Source organism: Cinclus cinclus, chromosome 2, assembly GCF_963662255.1.
Source record: "Cinclus cinclus chromosome 2, bCinCin1.1, whole genome shotgun sequence".
In the NCBI taxonomy this organism is placed as follows: Eukaryota; Metazoa; Chordata; class Aves; order Passeriformes; family Cinclidae; genus Cinclus; species Cinclus cinclus.
The window spans coordinates 29,188,561-29,207,643 of NC_085047.1; the positions used below are offsets into that span (position 1 = coordinate 29,188,561).

Here is a 19,083-nt window from a genome sequence, read left to right on the forward strand (position 1 = left end):
TAAGGTCAGTCCTTTAAAAGGTATCCAAAAATTTGCTCTCTTTTTCATTCATTCTTTTATTTTTAGTGCTATAAACTTTTAATAATAGGCAATAAATGAAACAGTTCCATTGTCTGAAAAATGAAACGAGCTATCTGTGCACCTCCATAATCCATCCCATATGGCTGATCTTGCTATTCCCACTGCATGTAGGATTCAGGACACCATTTCATTGTTTGCTGAGGAAGCCAAACTATTGGTCTAAGTTTGTGCATTCTGCGGTCTCTTACTGTAGACAAAGCTCGAAGAGCATTTCCAGCACAAGCAACTTTTGTTCACCTCAGCTGCCACATCTGAAAGCGAAGTGCTGTTGTTTCCTTCACCCTAGAGGATTTTTCTTCCATCACCCTGTTGAGTTTCCAGACTGTTTTCCTTTCTAGTTTCCTACTGGATAAGGAGCTCCTGCAAGCATCCCACTGTCAGATGAACTTTACCCAGTCTCTAAAAATAGTCTCTGTGGCATTAAACCTGCACCCTCACTACCCAAACATTTGGCTAGCTGAGCTCCATATGTCAAAAACTGGTTTCTCAGTCTCTTGAAGTTCAGGAAAGTAACCAAGTAATAACCTGCATTATTCATACATTATGTGGGTATCCTTTCACCACCAGGAAATTTCTCTTTCAACATCAGGAACTTCTCTTGTTGCATTTCTATAGATACTTTATGTTCTTTTGTGAAAAGTGAAGGAGGCCCAAAAACCAGGCAGAGGGAATCTCTAATAAACAGGAACTAAGGCTTGGCCTTCAAACACAGGCTACCACTGCAATACAGCAAGGCTGATGGTTATATTCCTGAACACCATTACTTAACACTGTTTGAGTGTGCAAAGACTTCAAAACATCAGCAAGCTGCTGAGCTTTTCCATCCTTCCCTCTGAAACAATTCAGTGCTCCTTCTCCCAGCTCAAAGACTGAGGCAGTAAGGTCTGGGGAGACACTCATGGAGATAACTGAAAGAGATCCAAGAAAGGATCTGGGGAAAGATATCCCCTATATGGATACAGTCAGCCACATCATGATGGGGTATCCCCAGAACAGCAGGGTTTAGCAGTCTCTTGCACTGATGGAGACCACAGTCATAGGGAAATAAAGGGGAAGTTGCAAGCTGATGGAAGTGAAAGATCTAAAGTGGAAGCTAGCTTTAATAACAACAGTCACCTCCATAATTTCTGCAGCAGGAGACAACAGTGAAACAATAACAATAAATAAGTGGAGGGAAAATATCTATCTCCATTTAATGGAAGGGGCTCAACATAAAGCAGAAAAGAAATGTCCTAGAAAAGAAGTGGCTTAAGAGTGCCTTTTCTTCCACTATGCTCTGCTTTTCCACTGGGGTTCTTTCCTCCATCCTTTGCTGGCAAACTCCAAGCAATGTCTCTGACTCAGTATCCAATGTCACTGGAAGAGGATGTCCTGGAGCTGCCTCAGAATTCTGTTTCTCTTGCTGCTGCTACACCTTTATTTTTTCTTTTAAGACCTTATACATGAAACCTCTTGTTCATATACTACTCACTTGCTGATTCATAAATGGCCCTTCTTCAAATTACCTTTTTTTTTTTGCAAAGGAGACCTACATTTTCTGTGGCGCCTTCTCCAGCCACAGTCTGATGCACTGCAGTAGACCGAAGCTGTGGCAAGGACGTGGGAAGTTGCAGAGTATCACAATTGTTTTTTGACCAGTGTTCCTAATGAGATTACAAGTTCACAAAGGAGAGAAAAGCCATCCAGCACAGTTAAGAAGAGTCCCATATAGAGAGTTCTTTCACACACAGCTTGGACTTTAATGCTTTTCTCCCTCCTATGGGAATATCTGTGTATATGTCCTCTGGGAAGGAGGCAGCTGAGCATTCGTGTCCTCCCCTAGCTGACAACAGCAGTGCAACTGCAGCCAGATCCCTGCTTGGGAGGCAGGCGCCCGACTGCTATATATGCTTGCAAATACCTTTGCCTGTTTTTTTCTTCCTAAAGCCTCAGGCTGCTCCCTTTGATGTGTAATACCTTAAAGATTTTAATTCCTCTTTACATCAGCAGAGAGCCTTACTGAGCCCTCCCCACAGCTGCAGCCATGTAGCAATTTCCTGCCCTTTCTTAAATCAATGAGCTACAAAGATCAGTAATTCCCAACCTTTTCAGGAAACTGTCCAAATTCACTGAGCTAGGCCCTTATTAATGCCTTCCACACTAATATAGCCCACCATGTACCTGGAATTGCATCAATCCCTCTCCCCAACCCAGCCCCCAGCGCGGCTGTATCCGTGCACGCAGGGAAGATCTCATCGTACCCAGGACACACACTGCTTTCCCCACACAGGAGAGGAGAGCAGAATAAAAGTCACTTATGCCTCAAGGAGAACTGATGACCACAGCCGGGATCAAATGAGAGTGGCAACATCTTTACGCATAACTTCAGTAAGATGAGAGCAGAGGAGCTCAGCTAGGAAGTCTCTAGGTCAGTTAAATGTCTTCTTCGTGATCATGGAGAGTATAGCACTAAAGTGAGTGGTGGAAAACCCAGGGCAGTTGCCCATTCATGAACACTGACCTTAGCAAAGCTCCTTACAGAGGAGACAGGGGTCCTGGTAAACACAGAACAGGAGCATGCAAGAAAAACTGAATTACAGTGCCCATGGGGACAGCAAATGAGGGCTAAGCACACAACTTTGACTCTGGTCTGCACACTCAGAGCTTTGCTTTACAACCCTAGGCTTCTTGTAATGTAGTCATATGTCTAATTGTATAATTAAGGTTTAAAGCCTTTGTAGGTGTCCTTTAAATCAGTGTAACATCATTTAGATGTGAAATATTTAGATCTGCTGCAGGATTCATGAATGGCAGAAAGAGTTGAAACTGTCTTTGCATTTTCTTACTCTTTTTTGATAACTCTGTAATGCCTTTTTCTAATGCAATGGGGGGATTGATTAAAGTTCCATTTTAATTACTGTGCTGTTAAAATATTATTTCTTCTAAATAATATTGAGGTGTTCTACTTAATTTTTCCATAAAAATACTGACAAAATTAAGCAACACAGTCAAAGTGAAAAAAATTGACCATATCTGGAGAAAAATTGAAATTCCTTGAAACAAGAACATTTTTTGCACTTTATCATGCACACCTATGAGAAACTCATTTTTTCTTCTAACGTAAAGCAAGCATTTGCACTCCAAGTTTTGACATTTCCTGTGAAAATTAAAATTTAAAAATGCCTTTCCACCAACCCTACATGTAATAAAGAATAATTATTTTGCACAGTGTTAGGTTATGACCTATTTGTCTATTTTATAATCTGCAATCCCCCATTTTTCTAACTTTGTTCTTCATTTTAATTTAAAAAGAAAATGCCTTTCTCAATCTTAATTATATGCCTTGCACACTCATGAGAGAAAGGAAGGAAGAGATCAGTGAAGAAACACAAAAAACTTCTGTTACCTGTTTCTCCCAGAATCTCTGAAACCTTTGGCAAAGGGGTTCCTGTCAATTTTTAATCTGGTGATCTAAAAGCAAGAATAAGATAATTAGTTGATATCTTCAATTTTTTCTTTCAACAAATGAAAATTATGGATGATTAATTACCATAATTAACTGCCACTCTTGCCCAAGTCACCTGTATAACAATTTTTCATACTTATTTCCCAAGACCTCTGTTAAATTTGCCCTTCCATTAAAATGGCACCAGAGACAGAAATCATGGTAACATTAGGAAACCTGGCACAGTGCTGGGGCCGAGAAGTTGTTCTTGAAGTAGAAGCACACAAGGTGCAAAACCCCAGGAGCTGCAATTTCTCAGAGGCCATGGGGTTTGGGAAGCAGGCGCTCTGCTCGTGTTGGGCTGCTGAGTTATCTCAGCCTCAACGTCCCAGATATCCAACAGCTGGATGTAACTCATGGACCTTCAAACAATGCTGAAGAGAAAAGGCCAAAGCACAGGCTACAGCCCCCAGAGATGTCAGGTGGCCACCCAGTCACACATGCAAATTTTTGTTGTTGTTGTTCTGGTCAGCATCTGAGTAGCCTTCAAGAGTTTTCTGGTCTGGAAATTTTCTTGGTCCTCCTCTAAATAAAGGAGGTAGCAGTCAGATGGAGTGCTTTGGAGTAATCTTCCTTCCTGCCTTTTTTTTTAAGCATAAATTCTATGTTGGTAAATATGGAATATAACAGGGATTTTGACCTTGCAGCCTGTGGTATTATATTCCCTGTTGGCTATTTCACAACCTGGTGCAGCACAAGAGCTTCCCTCTGCCAGCCCCAGCTTGTCCTAGAGATTCTACGTTTGGAATGAAAGGAGAGTGAAATCTCCAGATCCTACCCAATTTGAGGTGGTTTTGCTGAAACTGCTCAAAAGGGACTAGTTTAATACAGTCTGATCTGAAGGGTCTTTGCAGGTGTTTTGCTTCTGTCAGAACCAAGCCCTTACTCTGAATATTAACCTCAGATCTGGAATGCAGCTCCTATTTTTGCAGAAGCTTAATTTGTGAACTTAATTTCCGCTGGCCTGACTTTGCAGCTGTCCTGGGACTTGTGTGTACAGAGACAGATATGTTGTGTGGAGGATGGAATTACAGCAGAGGGAATCCCTGTGGTGGATTTGCTAACATTTTACAATTGTTTCCAGAGGCGCTTTCCCCAGTAAGGCAAAGCTCTGCAGCCACTGGAGGGCATGCAGGCAGATTCAGGGGATTTAAATTTGGTTTTAATGAAAAGGTTTCTCCAGCCCACCAGAATCTCTTTACTGGTATTATAAAAATGTGATTGTGTCCCCCAAGTTATTTTGGACAAAATCCCCAAACATTTGGAATCCAGAGAGACAAATTCAGAGTTTCTTTACTGTGAGGCTGCTTATGGTACCAGTCCCTGACAGGGATCCCTCCCTTAGTACCTCCCTCCCTGTGCAATTATGTCTTATAAGTGTGATTATTAAGGAAGAATGACAGGCTCATTTCCTTCAATTTCTTCTTCTTTCCCTATCCTCTTTCCTTGTCTGATCATCGGTTAAGATTTGTGGAGTATTTGCATTTGGGCAAGGGGGAGCAGGAAATATTCCATACTGCAATGATAGCAAACCCATCAGTGTGTTGCAATATTTTTGATCCATTTTGGATCCTTACTTAAGTCAGTTCAAGGGGACCAGACGGAGGAAAAAAGTTGGGAGTCATAGGAATAAAAAGAAGCAGTCACGGGAGCACTGTCCGCACACGTTCTCTCTTAGGCATTGCAAAAGAAAAAACTGTAACATTTCAGTAAATTGTTAGAATTCACAATTGTTAAAAATTGGTTAAATTTTGCAATCCTGCTGCAGCAACATCTTTTCCTTATGGGATCTAGAGTCAATACTAAGCCTCATCATCTAAGACCCAAATCAAACACAAATTATCATAAAATCACAGAATGGTTTGGGTTAGAAGGGACCAAAAAGATCACCTTTTTGTCAAATCCACCTGCCATGAGCAGGGACACCCTCTAAATCAGGCTGCTCAAAGGTCCATCCAACCTGGCCTTGAACACTGCTGGGGATGGAGCATCTACAGTTTCTCTGGGCAGCTTGTGCCAGTGCCTCACCATTGTCATAGTGAAGAATTCCTTTGTAATATCTAGTCTAAACCTACTTTCTTCCACTTTTAAGTCATTCCTCCTTATCCTGTCACTACATCCCCATGTAAAAAGTCTGTCCAACTTTCTTGTAGGCTCCCTTCTGGTACTGGAAGGCTGCAGTTAGGTCACCCCAAAGCCTTCTCTTCTGATCCTTACTTACAGTAGGAAGCATTTTGCTTACCCAGTCCCCGTCCTGCTGTCCATCCTCTCAAAATGTAGAGGAGATGACTCATTCATTTGAAGACTAAGGCAAAAGAGTTGTTAAGTACCTCAGCCTTCCCATCAGTTGTTACCCGTTTTCCAGCATTGTTTATCAGGGGGAGGTACATCTTCTTTACCCTTCCTTTCCTAGTTAACTTACCTGTAGAAGCTCTTCTTGTTATTCTTTGCATCCCTTACCAGGACTAGTTCTAGTTTTGCCATGGTCTTTCTCACTCAATCCCTACACAGGGTACCTGCCTTTGTTTCCATTGCCTGTTCACTTGTTTCTTTCTCTTTGGTTTGCCCAGCAGGTCTCTACTCAGGCATGCTGGTCTCTTCACTTCCTTGTCTGAATTCTGGCTCCTGGGGGCTGCTGGTTATTGGCCTCTATGGAAGACTACCTTAAAGATCCACCAGCTGCCAGCTCTGTTCCATAGGGCTGGTTTCCAAGAAATCCTATTGACTATCTCCTTGAAGAACTGGAAATTTTCTTTCCAAAATTTCAGGTACATAACCTGATTCCTTACCTGACCCCTATCCCTCAGGACACTCATGCATGAGAATTTCAGTTTATATGCAATACGTGCAAAGGCTTATTTTATCAACCAACTGATGAGCTTTGGCTTCTTCAAAACTTTTTCCTTCACTGCTATGAAAAACCCAACTGCTTTGTCTCTGAGACAACGGATGTGGAATAGCTGTACTGCCTTAAAATTATAGTGAGGATAGGATACTCTACTTTTGTACCATGAGGTAGCAAGGAAGTGAACACAACACACCTCTTTACAGTTGATCTTAGTTACTTATTTTACAGTAAAAACTACAGGCATAATTAGTGGTTTTCTGGCTAAATACCTTATGTCTATACAATACCCCAGAGCAAGCATTTTCTTTTCTAGCCTGTAAAGTATAACTTTTCTCAGAGAACTTAGTGTCTTAGTCACAGAAAGCACACTGATGACTTTATGAACGCACAACATAAAAGGAGCATGAAGGATTTACCTGTTGATTTTGGTAGGCTGTCACTGTGGTGAAAACAGTCTCAGGGAAGTTAAAGGTTTTCACCCCATCTCCTGAAGGAACTGGCTTTGTAGGAGAAAGATCACTGCTGAAATCCTTGCGGATGACATGAACACGAGGCTGATACTTATGCATTGAATGTAAGATTATCTGAAGAGAAAACAGAAGGAAACTGACTTTTTTTGCCCCCAAAATATTTTACACAACCTCCAGATGTACAAGAAAGCAGGGACAGAGTAAGAGCTAATATGGAGAAAATTGTCCTTTTCTTACAAGCATGTATGAGACAAAGTTTGTGCTGTGAGCAAAGAGAAAGGGGCTTTATAGGGTCAGGCAACATTTTGAGGAAAAGCACTGAAATAGTAAAACAAAAACAAACAAACAAAAAAAAACAAACAAAAAAAAAGCCCATAATTCTGGAAGCAGATACAGGCACGTGTGCCCAACAGGACACAGGAGCATCAAAGCAGCAGCAGTAACCCTTCAAGTCTGAGAGGAGTAAAGCTGGGACAGCAGGCACCAGGATTAACTTCTAACTTACATGGCCTTGATCATCAAGCTCGTTGTTGGTCAGCTTGAGTTTGTCAAAACTGACCACCTGCCTCATCCAGGTGTCTCCAGAAGCCAGGGAGTCAGGGTGGATGTAAACCCTTGGGGGCACTGGGGAGTCAGCATTGCCAGCCACCATCCACTTGGAGCTGTGATACACATACCTAGAAGAGGAAGGGTAGGTGGCTAAGGGAGGTTGTTGCTCACTCGCTCACTGCAGTAACGTGTCCAGAGCTCCTCCTCGACTGCCACCCTCGTGCACCCCCCAGCTCTCATTTGCAGTCAGGGCAGAATGTGCTTTATTGCAACCTCCTACCTTCTAAATGAAAGCCAGATTACCCCTGAGCCACTTGTTCAGACTTGATTCCTTATTAAAACCACCTTGCAGTGATTTTTCCCTGTAAAACACTGCCACATGTGCCTTCTCAGCTCCTTAACCCTCTCTGAGCCAGAGTAAGAGGCTGGAAAATATGGGTAAACAAAGTCCTCTCTGAAAATATTAATAAATACTCTGCAGTTTCTGGAAATCTGCATTATATATCATACTAGGCTTTGGAAAACACATGTGGCTTCACCCAGAAAGGGCAATAGCCCGTGAATACCAGTAAAATAATTGATAAAACAGAATTTCTGGTTTGAAATGCTGCAAAACAGGAAATTCCATATAGTGTTACATACACTGGGATTAGAGGAAAAAATTATTTTTGAGTTCCTGGTCTTTTGTGATGTTTTTGTGTTCCTGATCTAGCCATCCTATATATGCCATAAATTTCTCTATCACAGCTTTGCCTAGACACTTTTTTTCTCCTGCCCTGTGGCTCCTTCCCTCTAAAGCACTTCACAAACAGTTCCACTGACACCTCTGAGTTCTTGCTCTGTGCTTCCCCTCGTTGGGTCTCTACTCAGCTCTGCTAAGATGTTCCAGTCTTTACCTACAAACAGTGACTCATTTCCTGTATTTTCACAAGAAATTGGGGGGGGGCGGGGGGGGGGAGAGAAAAAATAAAAAAGGAGTATTTTCCTTAGTCTTTTTCTTTCCTGTTACTTTTCCCTATGTGGCTGCACAAGCTAATTAGGACAGAAACAAAGGGTAAGAAAGTAAATGTATTGTCAATGTTGTTAGAACCACACTCTTAGAAAGAGGAAACACATCCAGCTGAGTATCAAACACTATCTTGCTGCTTCCCAGGAAAAGCATTTTCCTGAGAAAAACTCTTTATAATTTGGGAGCAAAAATGTGGTATTTAGAATTTGAAGCAGAGGTTCAATTCTGAATCCTTAAGATGTGGCTCAGTTAAGACTATTTGGAGAAAAGACTTGCTCTCAAGGGTCTTTTCATAAGAATACATATATCATGTCAGTCTGGAGAGTTTTCTGGGATGCAGAGGATCGTGAGTTTTCCAGAGTATTTATCAAGATCAGAAGACCATTAATATCAGAGAAATCTCTTCTTCATGTCTTTAGCTCAGCAGTGGAAAGTTTCTCAGTGACTCCATACTGTAGGTCAGAGACCAGTAGGCAGCTGTGCTGGGCACTGAGCACTTTTGAAACACCCAACCCCATTCAGGCCAGACCTGAGGGGCCTGGATTAGTTCAGCTGTTCCTTGCCTGTTCTTTTCTTGAGGAAGTAGTTTTAGGGGCTGCAGACCCCCTGTTGATAACTCCAGTTATCAGTTCCCTCAGACAGCCATTACTAATAGTGTCAATCAGAGCATGACAGAGATCTCCTCAATTAAAAACTGCTGCTTGAAAAGAGAGATTTCATCCCAAAAGTTCAAGAGACTGTATCAAAACTCTGGGTTTGTGTCTAAAGATTTTGGCCAAATCAGTTATGTTGGTGTATCAAATCAACAGGATCTCCTCCAGCACACGTGTGCAATGGTGTTTAATGGCAGGTATCTTTCCTAGGCTGTCATTGACAGTAAGTTCTTAAAAGATTCTGTGCCCCTATAAAGCTTACCTGTATCTCTTGTTATCCACAGGGACAATGTCCATGGCAATATAATACTGCTGGTGGGGATCCAAGCCTGTTATTTTCACCCTCATGGCTGGAAACATTCTCCTAGGAAAATAAGAGTAGAAACAAGGAAGAAAATGGTGAATAAGGAAACTGAAGAGGATCCTTGTACCTCCCTCTGGCACCAGAAACATGCTACTTTACACAGCCCAGTCCTTGGCATGACTCCTTTGTGCTTGGTGTGGGTAGAAAAGACTGTGCTGGCAGTGGTTTGAATCTTCAGATTTTTCCCACTTAGAAAAAGTTATAACAGGATAATAACCTGTAAGTAATGATAAAATACTCACAGTCAAGCACTCTGTTCCCAGTTCCTAGCAGAGAGTTCTGCTATGCTTCACACAAATCATCCTCTCCAAGGAATTTCTAGGATGGGCTGTGTGCCTTTTACCTTGTGTTTTTCCCACTGGCCATCCACCTGTAATTCTTTTCTCACATTGCATTAAATGCAGAATCACTTTAGGGAGGGGTTTTTTTGTGTTTTTTTTGTTTGTTTGTTTGTTTTCTTTTTTTTCAGAATATCACATTTCAGTATAGAGTTTGACAGTCCTGAGGTAATATTCAAAGCAAATATATCATCCTGAAAGATCCTCTCACTCTCATGTTTATAATTATTTAAGAAAAAACATCCCTCAGATTTATCTGCTTATTAGGAATGTATTTCACATTCAACAGAAACACTGGCATTATTATCACAGTTTCCTTGAAGTCCTGGTAGTGTTTTGTGCAATCTTTTTAATAGATGTTGCCTTTTCTATGCCATATGATCCAGATCTATCTTAAGATTTTTCTCCTGGTAGACAAGGTATGGGAGTCTGCACCAAAAAGAAGCAACTCCTGGCCTTTTTCTTCTTGTCTGAGCACAGGTTAAGCTCTGCTAAACACAGTCACTGTTGTGAAAGTGTTTGTAGCAATTCTTTCAGAAGAGAAGAGATCAGAACAATTTTAACCTTAAAGTATGTTAGTGTTAGTGTGGCTATTGTATAATTTCTCCTTCTTAAAAATGTTATGGTGGCCACTAGACCAATTTTTATTCTACACCTCCCGAAAGAGCATGCTGAGGGAATTACTTATGCCATATTATATTTCCAACTAATGTGGTATTTTTACACCTTCATAAAATCTGAGGAGCTGAACTGAATGAGGTGCAGAAGGAATTGAACAACACTGAAATCAGAGCAGAGGACTGAAAGAAATCCTGCATTGTTTCACTGACTGTTAACTCAGACCTGAGCTCTACATGAGGGACTACTCAGCCTTTATCTGAGAGAAATTTAAGATGAGGTCCTATAGGATGGTGTTATTCAACTGAATGACTTCTGCTTAGAAAATACAGAGCTTTGGTAGGAGAAACCCCAAAAGTACTGGGTGTTTATACAAAATCATATTCTGTTTCTCGATAAGTAGACACCCTTGCAGGATGGAAGTATGTGGATGGAGGGAGGATATTAAAGGGCAATTTAAAAACACAATGTCAGAATAGTAGGAAAGTGCATAATAAATGTTTCTAGGAGCCATCCCTCCAAATCATTGTGACACTTTCCCTTCTATTTTGTGAGAAGCAGTGAAATGTCAGAAAGAAGATTCAGTTCTCTTTTCAACATCTTTGTTTCTCCAAGTATTGCTAGTGAACACAGCCTGGAGGAGGAAGAAAGTAGGAAAGCTTGTGTCAACATCTCCAGACATGTCTCTCAAACCTTACATGACAGGGATGTGATAATGAGAATCTACTTCGTTCTTTCCCAGCCAAGTCACATATAGCCACTTGAAGAAGAGAGTGTGAAGGAGGAGGATGTTGATGCTCAGCCTTTGCCCTACCCACAGTTCTTTCATTTCAGGCCACACTGAGAAGGTAAGATCTGACCCATTAGTAACTGCATCTGCTTTGGAAAAGGGCATTTATTGTGGGGGGTGGGGAGAGCACTGTTCCACAGCTGCCACAGTACAACTAACAAGAGTAATGAGAGAGGTAAAACTGTCAGAAAAATCATCTGCAGAAACCCTTCATGGAGAGAGCAATTTGTGCAACTGGTGTGAGTTTGCTAGTAGAATGACTGGAGGGGAGGTGGGGAAGGAATAATGGATTAGTCTTCAGTGGCTTGAGGGCATTACCTTGTTTCTGCCACAATGGCCCATTAAATCTGCCAAGCCAAATGGGTACAGGATGTGGCATTTTACAGTCCACCTCTCTTTAATTAGAGAGAGGTGACTTGGGAGCAGCTAAAGAGGTAGGTCATGTTTCAGAGGGTTGATGAGAAACCCAGGATTAAATCAGAGTCTCTTTTGGTCTAAGTCTGCACACTGTGTTGGGAAAATTGAATGAGCTGTGTGTCCCAAGAAGCTCTCTCCAAATCTGCAGCCCCGTGTAAAGTTGCAGTATAGACTGTGGGGTTGTTTGCTTATGAAATACCTTGTAAAAGATTACCACAGACCATTCAGCAGGCTTAGAGGCTAATCTCTAAAATTATTGGAGAGAGCTCGGCTGATCCCACTACTTTCTCTAAGGTTTCAGTGCACCTTTAAACTTTTGTAAATTATTACTGTTTTTCTTTTTCTATTGGTATAAAAGTAACGTAGGTTTCTTTGCCATAAAGATGTGGCCTGGAACCATCATAGCAGGGCTATGGCAGCACTACTGTGTGGAAAGAGGGAAATGGAAGAAGCAGAGGCTAATAGTGGAGATTTATTTATACTTGTGTATAATCCTGGTAAAGTCCCTATTCTCTGCATTTCCTCTTGGCTGGCTCTTGGTTGCCCAGAGGCACCAGCCTTATACAAAACAAGAGGCTCAAAGGTTTGAAAGGAATTCAGGCCATTTGGATAAGGCTGCATTAATAAAGAGTCAAGAGTCTTTCATCTAGAAAGGTATCAGCTTTATAGTCAACAGCTACAGACACGAAGGCTGCCTGTTTTCAGAGGGAACATGTGATGACATCTGATATCTTTTAGGAGGAGGTTTTATATCAGCAGCAGTTTGGGATGATCAAGTTATTTACATGTTAGCTTTACCACTCAGCAAGAAAACAGTCTCTTAGACTCTGAACCTACATACAGTATCCTTTTAGGGGAAGTACAATGTGATATGAAATAAGTTATTAGAACTGCTTTAGAACTGCTTAGAAATGTTTCAAGAAGAATATTAGTAACAACCATGTGCCACAGTGTACTCAATTTCTATTTTCCTCCATAATGAGATTGAAGTTTATGAACATCAAATGTGAAGAAAACTAATGATAGATAAATATCTCTAGGACTTAGTTAAAAAATATTTGCCAGCACAGGAGTGTACCCATATTAAGAACCATGTTTGGGAACTTTCAACAAAAAAAAAAAAAAAAAAAAAAAAGGTTGGGTTGTGGCAGCTAAAACTATATCTTTTCATGGTGGTATTTAAGATTTTCTTTTAAAATATAGTTTAATTTTACTTTGTGAAAACTGGTAATAGGAGGAGGATCACATGTATGCCCCTGAACTGGATTATTTTTCCCAGTAGAATAAAGCTTCCATTTCTTATTGTTAAGTTAGGAACTTAGGTGAGAGTAGGTTTGTATAAGGGTGACATCTATGAAATGCAAACCCTAAAATGAAGGGATGTTCTTTTCATCTGTAGCAAAAGAATTAGACAGAATAGTCATTTCCCAGGCATGAAAATAATTCAATTGAGAAACTACAAAATAATCTGATTTAGGTCTGCAGATTAAGTATGCACAATGTTTACAAAGTGTGAGTTTATAGGGCAACCTGAAGTTATCCTTGTTATTTCATATTTCATATTTCCTTGCATTTAAGCCTGATGCTAAATGCATACTTCTTTAGAGAAATAAATGTGTAAGGAGTGAAGGCGAGGTGAGACAAGGCAGGAGAGAAAAGGGAAAGGAAAGGAAAGGAAAGGAAAGGAAAGGAAAGGAAAGGAAAGGAAAGGAAAGGAAAGGAAAGGAAAGGAAAGGAAAGGAAAGGAAAGGAAAGGAAAGGAAAGGAAAGGAAAGGAAAGGAAAGGAAAGGAAAGGAAAGGAAAGGAAAGGAAAGGAAAGGAAAGGAAAGGAAAGGAAAGGAAAGGAAAGGAAAGGAAAGGAAAGGAAAGGAAAGGAAAGGAAAGGAAAGGAAAGGAAAGGAAAGGAAAGGAAAGGAAAGGAAAGGAAAGGAAAGGAAAGGAAAGGAAAGGAACGCCCTTCTGTTTCCCTCTGCAGCATGGGATCATGTTGAGATGCGTGTTTTGAGAGGAAAAGCTGAGGGCAGGGCTTGGTAGCAAATGGATTTATTGTTTATGAAAGAGAGGGAGACCAACAGATCTTCTTAGTTGCTCCCAAGGGGGATATTCCTCCAGAAGCAGAGCAAACAACTCTAAAAATCAGTTTGGTGGCTGTGGCCTGCCAGCCCTTGCTCTGAGAAGTTCTCCCCATTGGCCCCTTCAGCATCAATGGAGCTTGATTACAAAATCTCTGCTGCTCTCTCTGGTAATGTAAACAGCCCCAAGTTCATGCTACAGACAACTCAAACTCATGGTTTCAGGGAGGTAAAGAGACTGCAGAGAAAGTAACACTTAACCTATCAGGAGGCACAGAAAAGTCAGGAGAGGACAAGGTCAACTGTTTCACTCACTGATGTTTTTTTCCAGTCTTACTGCCTATCCTGGCCATCAGCATTTTGGTTTGAGCCATCATGCAGCACAGATATGATAACTGTGATATGACAGATGAGATAATTTCCCCTATTGCTGAGATGAGATCCTGGCTCTGTTACAGGTGGAACCTGTGTTCCCAGAACAAAACCTCTTGAATGTGCTGGTATGCATGGTAGCACTCATAAAACCACCTCCATAAACAGTAGGCAGCTGTTCCTTTCCAGAGGAAGACTCCAAGCACTCCCTATAGTGTATTCCCCCAGGAATAAGTGCCCATTTTTTTCCCTACTTTGAGCAGCATTTCTATGCATCAGTTAACAGTTAGCCCTGCGGCTTAGGTGACCATGGACATTAGACAGGGATTGTAGGGATGCAGGGTAGGTTTCAAATTCCTCCACTGATGCTGCCACTATGATCACTGTTAGAAAAGGGGCATAGAGAAAAAGAGTTAAAAATTATTTTAGGATTAGTTGTTCAAGTCAGTATGACCTGGGTCTTAAGATAAACTTATTTTTTTTTCCAGAGTCCAAGGTTGCCTTTCAAACAAAAAAAGAGACAAAGGTAGATTGCAGATTTGAATGACTACAGCTGATAGCCATTTGCATATTTTACACAAAGAACAAAGATGTGTTTTTATAAGCATCTGATTAAAATCTAAATAAAAATGTTTTGATGGAAAGGAAGAAGGAAGAGTTATAAGAGGGCTGGTGTAAATTTATGGAAACAGATAAAAAAAAAGACATCTATAAATAGAGCATCAAGGAAAGAAAAACAACAAAGCAGAATTAGAAGTGAGTGAGAGTAGGAGTCTGAAAGTCAAAAAAGTGCAGTGTGCCTGACACAGGCAGGATACAGCCCCAGAAATATGTTTGAAATGAGAATGTAGGTTAGAAATTAGCATTACTCTGCAAGAGCAGAGAGACATTGTGGGCACAGGCAGGAACCGGGCAGTGCTTTTCAAGTCATAGAAAATTAAGGAAGCAGCTGTAGTTATAGGCAACTGAGTCTGTAATTATAATGGCTTTTAAAACAAGAAGGCTGTATGGGACTCAGGGTTTCCAATGAGGAAGCAACAAGAGCAAAATCTTCTGTGGGGAAGAAAGCAGATGTAAATTACTCTGTGTTTCTCTAACAATTTGAATAAGTAGTAGGAGATCTTCAGGGAATAACACCAGTTCTGCTACTTGTGCCAGAAATAAGAAAACCTAATCTCTGGGATGCGTGATGTGTCATGCAGGACTGCTGGACCCAGCTCTCACCCATCACAGACACATCTTTTCTGAGAGAAAGATGTTTAACCTGTTGAACTGTTTAACCATTTAATTTGAAAATTCTATCACACCTGTAAGGACCATCCTCAATGAACAGGTGTATTACCTAAAGAAACTGCCCAGCTCTTCATTATGCTTTGCAATATTTAACCAACAAATGTAGTCAACAGAAAAAGAAAAAGCCAGCAGCCCTCCAATATTGTTAACATCACTTCTGGAGAAGAACATAATCAAGCAGAAAAAAAACCCCACATCTATTTAGTAGTAACAGAGATTTTCTGTGGGTGGTAATGTGAGAGTAGGCTATCAGGATTCAAATAATTACAATTATTTCCTTTCAAGGACAAAGAATATTATTTTGGATTATAATGGATATATTATTTGCACAGGAAGTCATGACTCTGTTGTGATATATGGTCTTCTGTAAGTGAAAAAATTATCCACACTGGAGGTTGCAAGATGTCAGAAAGGTCAACTACTTTGTTCAGAAATGTGTGGGCTGCCAAGATCCTCTTCATACCTCTACGTTCTGGCCATTTAATTTGAACTGGTGAACAAGGATACATTTATGCTGCTTTTAGGTCTCTCTACTCCATGTATCACCAGAGAATTAATTATAATCAATCTAACAGGTAATATTGTATTACTTTAAGTTTCTGAAACAGCATGGTCCAGGCACCAGGACAATGAAGCCAGAAAGAAGGAAGTTGGTTCTTCCAGTGTCATATTTAATGATGCTGGACAGATCACTTAATCTGTTTAGGTCTCAATGTCACAACCTATGAAAAGAGAGTAATAATGATTTTCTCTGTGTCTGCTTTAACATCTTCAGAGAAGAGGTGTTGCACAACAGCAAGTGATATCATTCCTGTTACTTTGCCTCTTCCATTTGAGGCAGAAGGTCAAAAACAGTGACCCACTCAGTACTGATGAAAAATGCTTCCTTTGCCACTGAAATCTAAAACTGGGAGCTAATCTATAATTAGAATCTGATAATATTTTTCAGGGATCATCTGGGTTATTTTTCCAGTGTAACCTTCCTTGAATTATCTGGACTTTCCGGGGCTAGGGAGCAATAGCGCTCACTTCACAAGAATGTAGAATAACAAGTCGAGCTGTTCTGGCAAATTTTGAGCACAGATATGAAACAACGTTGTAAACAATAGAGCACCGTGGGTTTTCCCCAAAACTTGGCTAAAATTTCCGTGCTGCATCTCTTCGGCACAGTCGGGACAGCTCCCGGGTCGCTCCCGGTGCTTGCGCTCCTTGGCGGGCTCTGTCCGTGGTGCTGACGCCCTCCTTCTCCGCGCCAATAGAATTAAAAACCCATTGGGTGGAGGTAACAAACGGCCTGTTAATGCCTAAAAATCCTAGTTTGGGACATCTAGAAATGTACAACTCCCTCTAGGTTGTGTCTGCAAACAGACTTCTAGGCATTTTAAAATGGGAGTCAGCTGTGAAGATCTTCCCCTTGGCTAATCTGTCATGGTGAGATTTCTTTTTTCTTTCCTATTTAAAAAGTCTTGCTAATTTGTGGTTCTTTCTAACCTCAGCTGTCGTGGTATCACTGCAACAGCAAATGAAAACATTAGGCTTGCACATTTTTCATACAGGAAGTCATTAACGCTGCATCTATTTAGAGCTGCAGGAAGACATTAATGTGGTGCAAAGGTGAGTTTGAATTTCTCTGCATTTGAGATTAAATCCGCAAGATCATGAAATGCTATGGAAACTTGAAACTCAAATGGCTTACCCCCAAATTCATAGCTCATCTTAAATTCAGTACAGCCAACTGTACAATGACTGTTTCCTGATTTATTCGCTCAAAGGAACAACTATCCTCAATGGTTTCCTGCAGCTGCCAGTTTTCCTTTGGAGCCACTTATTCAAACAGTCATATGAAAGAACTTTATTTGTCTTAAGAAAACTCATTGAAAATACAGCTGAGAAACTCAGCTATTTAATTTTTCCTGCATATTTATCCCTTTGGATTATCAAGAAGGAAAAAAAAATGTTTCTTTCTTAAAAAAAATGTAAAAAAAAAATTGTTTGGTTGGTTATGATTGCTTTTTTTTACTAGACAGAAAGCCAGAGATGTCTTACCTGCCTGCTTTTGTGATGATCATCTCTGTCCCAATGTCATGAAATCTTTTCCAGAGGTCCGCACACTGCAGCTCTACCTGGATCTCTTCCATGGATGAAGGTGGAGGAGGCTGAGGGCCTGACCCACCAGATGTAAGGTCAGAATGGGAGCCAAAGGAACAGGATGTCCTTTCTGCCAGCACCTCTGTGTCTGACCCAGTGCTCTGTTCTGAGTCTGAAAAGTAAAGAAGCCAGGTAAGACCACTCAGTTCTTCCTACTGTGAGGGTTAAGAGGAGGGAAGAGGGATAACATCAACACAGGAAGTGCTAAAGGATAGTACAGTGGCCTTTTGTATGGCATATATATGTATGGGGGTTTTGTGATTTATGGCCTTATTGGGGGCTTTGAGTTTCCAACATGATATCTGGCTTCTTTTGTAAAATTTTAGAAACAGCTGAAAAAAAGACCCTGAATATAAAATATAAATAGTAGCAAGCAATGGTGGGAGTACAAAGTAAAGATGAAAAACAGAAATGTAAAAAAGTTAATTCAACCTGTAGTTTCAAGCTAAGACAAGATGGGTTTAGTGGAAAACTACATTCTATTTAATTGAATAGTCTCCTGCAGTACTATTAAAGATATTTTTAAACAACACAGCTTTTTATTCCCTTTAATATCTTCACCATCAAAAAATGAACCTTTTTTTATGCTATTTGACAGCACTATTCTGGAAATAAAACCATTAAATTTTTGGTGAGGAAAATGCTCTAGGCTACTAAAGAACAAAAAAAGGTGATAGGATATATATGGAATATACTACCAAGGAAACAACTGAAGCAAACTGCAGAAAAGATCACATGACACAATCAACTGTATGGGGGAGAAGAAGGAGGTTTGCTAAAAAAATAAACAAACAAACAAAAAAGTGAGGTTCAACGTAGTTTAAAAGTCCAGGCAGGCATGTTGAGTCAGATGGTCATTTCTTTGCAAAAATATTTCATGTATTTATTAGGTAGATATGCTGCATAAACTCAGTCCTCATTTTCATACAGAAGGTCAAGATGAAATATTGCAAATAGCAGTGTTTCACACCCACATTGCATCAAAATAATTAATTCATTAATGAATTCATCATTCATTCATTCATTCATTCATTCATCAGTGTAAAACCATACACTCTGCTAAGTAATGTGCTTATGATTTGAACCTCATTTTTAATAAATTTGCACTAGTATTATATATATGATTAGGAAAGTAATAAAAATATGTGAAACACTCCATCAAATGGCTCAGGAAGAGCTCTGTGGATTTCAAAGAACACACAGAAACAATATTTTAGAGTGTCTTTGTTGATCACACCAGTAAAAGCATTGCAGTGAATGAACAAAACAGCTTTTTACTCTGTACTTGAAGAAAGAATGAAGTATTGCTGTCTCTGCAAAGGAAACCTAAGGAGACAAAAAGTAACAATCTGTGCTAAAAATGTGATTAAATCATGGCGTACAAAATTCCTTCCTTACCAAGAAAATACCACAAACTCTTCAACAGCCCTGAGATCGTGTAGCCTGAGTCTGAGGTTTACAGTGTTTCTGAGAGACAGTGTCTCCTGGAGCAACCTGCACATTAGTTAAGAAGAAGGAGGCAGTGAAGATACCGCCCACAGAAACACCATCCTCACCTCCTGCTACAGGGAAACAC

The 19,083-nt window shown here is 40.4% G+C and overlaps 1 protein-coding gene across 2 annotated transcripts in view; it reads right to left on the minus strand.

Moving 5' to 3' along the window:
- TBX15 (T-box transcription factor 15) overlaps nt 1-19,083 on the minus strand; it is an 88,701-nt gene that overhangs the window by 17,715 nt on the left and 51,903 nt on the right. For both annotated transcript variants that reach the window (XM_062515526.1, XM_062515527.1), the window contains 5 exons: nt 17,406-17,619; nt 9,357-9,458; nt 7,389-7,560; nt 6,830-6,997; nt 3,467-3,531 (listed from right to left, as the gene is read on the minus strand). In XM_062515526.1, coding sequence (XP_062371510.1) covers nt 3,467-3,531; nt 6,830-6,997; nt 7,389-7,560; nt 9,357-9,458; nt 17,406-17,619 — 721 coding nt within the window. The remainder of the gene's footprint in view (nt 1-3,466; nt 3,532-6,829; nt 6,998-7,388; nt 7,561-9,356; nt 9,459-17,405; nt 17,620-19,083) is intronic.